The 2,411-nt window shown below is 36.7% G+C and overlaps 1 protein-coding gene across 1 annotated transcript; it reads left to right on the top strand.

Moving 5' to 3' along the window:
• The first annotated feature begins 325 nt into the window (after positions 1 to 325).
• On the top strand, positions 326 to 1,273 carry LOC121474980 (olfactory receptor 2M3-like). The gene has a single exon (XM_041728129.1). The coding sequence runs from the start codon at positions 326 to 328 to the stop codon at positions 1,271 to 1,273; it is 948 nt and encodes a 315-aa protein (XP_041584063.1).
• Positions 1,274 to 2,411: the final 1,138 nt, after the last annotated feature.

Genomic DNA, 2,411 nt, shown 5'->3' with positions numbered 1-2,411 from the left:
GATAATCTACACTACACATAGGAGTGGATTAGTTGCCCTAACCTGATGACATGACTTGAGAAAACACTCATATTTTTACTGTATAACTTACTATGTCTGTGAACAATGCATGTTGCACTAAAAATCATATCAAGCTAAAGGATGCTTTAATATACATACCCTAAAAATGAAAAAAATGAAAAAAAAATATGACCAGAGAAACAACTTTCTTTTGCTGAGGAATTTTGGTAGAAGTGGTGACTTAGGAAGGAAGACCTTGATATTTCTATAACACAATCCCAGCCATGTGTCATTTCTTGTATTCCATGCAGTAAACACATTTATCATGGCATGGGAGAACCAGACCTTCAACTCAGGCTTCATCCTGCTGGGAATCTTCAATTACAGCCCCACCCACATCTTCCTCTTCTCCTTAGTCTTGGGTATCTTCACAGTGGCCTTCATGGGAAACACTGCTATGATTCTCCTCATCTACCTGGACACTCAGCTCCATACACCCATGTACTTCCTCCTCAGCCAGCTCTCTCTGATGGACCTCATGCTTGTCTGCACCACTGTACCCAAGATGGCCTTCAACTATATGTCTGGCAGCAAGTCCATTTCTCTGGCTGGTTGTGGAGCTCAGATATTCTTCTATGTGTCCCTGCTTGGAGCAGAATGTTTCCTGTTGGCTACAATGGCCTATGACCGTTATGTTGCCATTTGTCATCCATTACGATACTCAATTCTCATGAACCAGAAAATCTGTGGTCTTATGGCAGCTTGTTCGTGGATTCTTGGCTCCCTTGATGGTATAATTGAAGTTGCAGTTGCTTTGTCATTCTCATATTGTGGAGCCCGGGAAATACCCCACTTTTTTTGTGATGTCCCTGCCCTTCTCATTCTCTCATGCACCAACACATTGTTATTTGAAAGGATGATATTTATCTGTTGTGTTATTATGCTTCTTTTCCCTGTAGCAGTAATCATTGCTTCCTATGTTCATGTTATTGTGGCTGTCATTCACATGGGGTCTGGGGAGGGACGCCGGAAAGCTTTTGCCACCTGCTCCTCTCATCTCACAGTGGTGGGAATGTATTATGGAGCAGCCATGTTCATATACATGCGGCCCACTTCAGATCGTTCCCCCACCCAGGACAAGATGATCTCTGCCTTCTACACCATCCTTACTCCCATGCTGAATCCCCTTATCTACAGCCTCCGCAATAAGGAAGTAGTCAGAGCATTCTTGAAGATGTTAGGGAAGGGTAAGTCTAGAGAACAAATTGCTTGATAATTTTTATGCTTTGTTTTTTCTCATATATTCTTTGTTTTATGCCCAAATATATGCATCTCATCAATATAATTAAGTAACCAATGTTTACTGACCTTTGTAGATTTATAGGCAACAATATAAATTGAAACACTTTGCATTTTTCTTCAAATATTTCACATTTTTATGGTAAGTTCAAGCAATGACTATAAGGAAATATAGTCAAGATGCAAGACAAAATCCACAATTTATTCATTTTGTATATTATCAGTTGGCAAATAGAGGTTAATGTCCATAATAACATCCCCTTGTTTGATTGTATTGATTAAGCTTATTGTATTTTTTAACTTATCAAAAACTTAATCTTGGCAAAAAGAAAGAATTCTGAAAAATCCAACATCTTAAGTTGGAATAATCAATTTTTTGAAAATGAATGACTCAGGTCAGTATATATATCAAGTTATGGGAATGAATAGAAGATAATTTTAAAAATGAATTTATCATAACTACAAGGACAAAGAGAGGTATTACATTGACACATAGGCATATTGAGCTTTAATTATCATGGACATTGTTCTTCTTCAGGATTGTGGTTGACTAGAGTGTTCTCATTTAATTCTTTTTTTCTATAAATATCAGTCTTATACATGGTAAACTGAAATGTGAATCCTAAAACCTGGATTTCTCATACTTGGATATTTTGATCCTTATATGGATTGCGTACTGTAATTATACAAAAGTATAATATTTTTTTGGTTTAATGAGGAAATCCTGGTTTTCTGTAGACTGCATATTCTCAAATCTCATATAAGACAACTCCAAATTTATTTTTATAATCATATTCATATATATCTTTTTTAAAAAGATTTTGTTTATTCACGAGAGACACAAAGAGAGAGAGGCAGAGACATAGGCAGAGGGAGAAACAGGCTCCATGCAGGGAGCCTGATATGGGACTCTCTCCTGAGATTCCAGGATCATGCCCTGAGCCAAAGGCAGATGGTCAACCACTGAGTCACCCAGGCAACCTTATATTCATATATATGTAACTCTATATAAATACTGATATGGGTATAGGTATAGATGTCATAGATATATAATCCTATAGAATCTTATGGCTTAAGAGGAAAAATATTTATTCCATAAAATGAATATGAAT

Source organism: Vulpes lagopus, chromosome 13 (genome assembly GCF_018345385.1).
Source record: "Vulpes lagopus strain Blue_001 chromosome 13, ASM1834538v1, whole genome shotgun sequence".
NCBI lineage: Eukaryota > Metazoa > Chordata > Mammalia > Carnivora > Canidae > Vulpes > Vulpes lagopus.
This window is presented reverse-complemented; position numbering and strand designations above follow the sequence as displayed.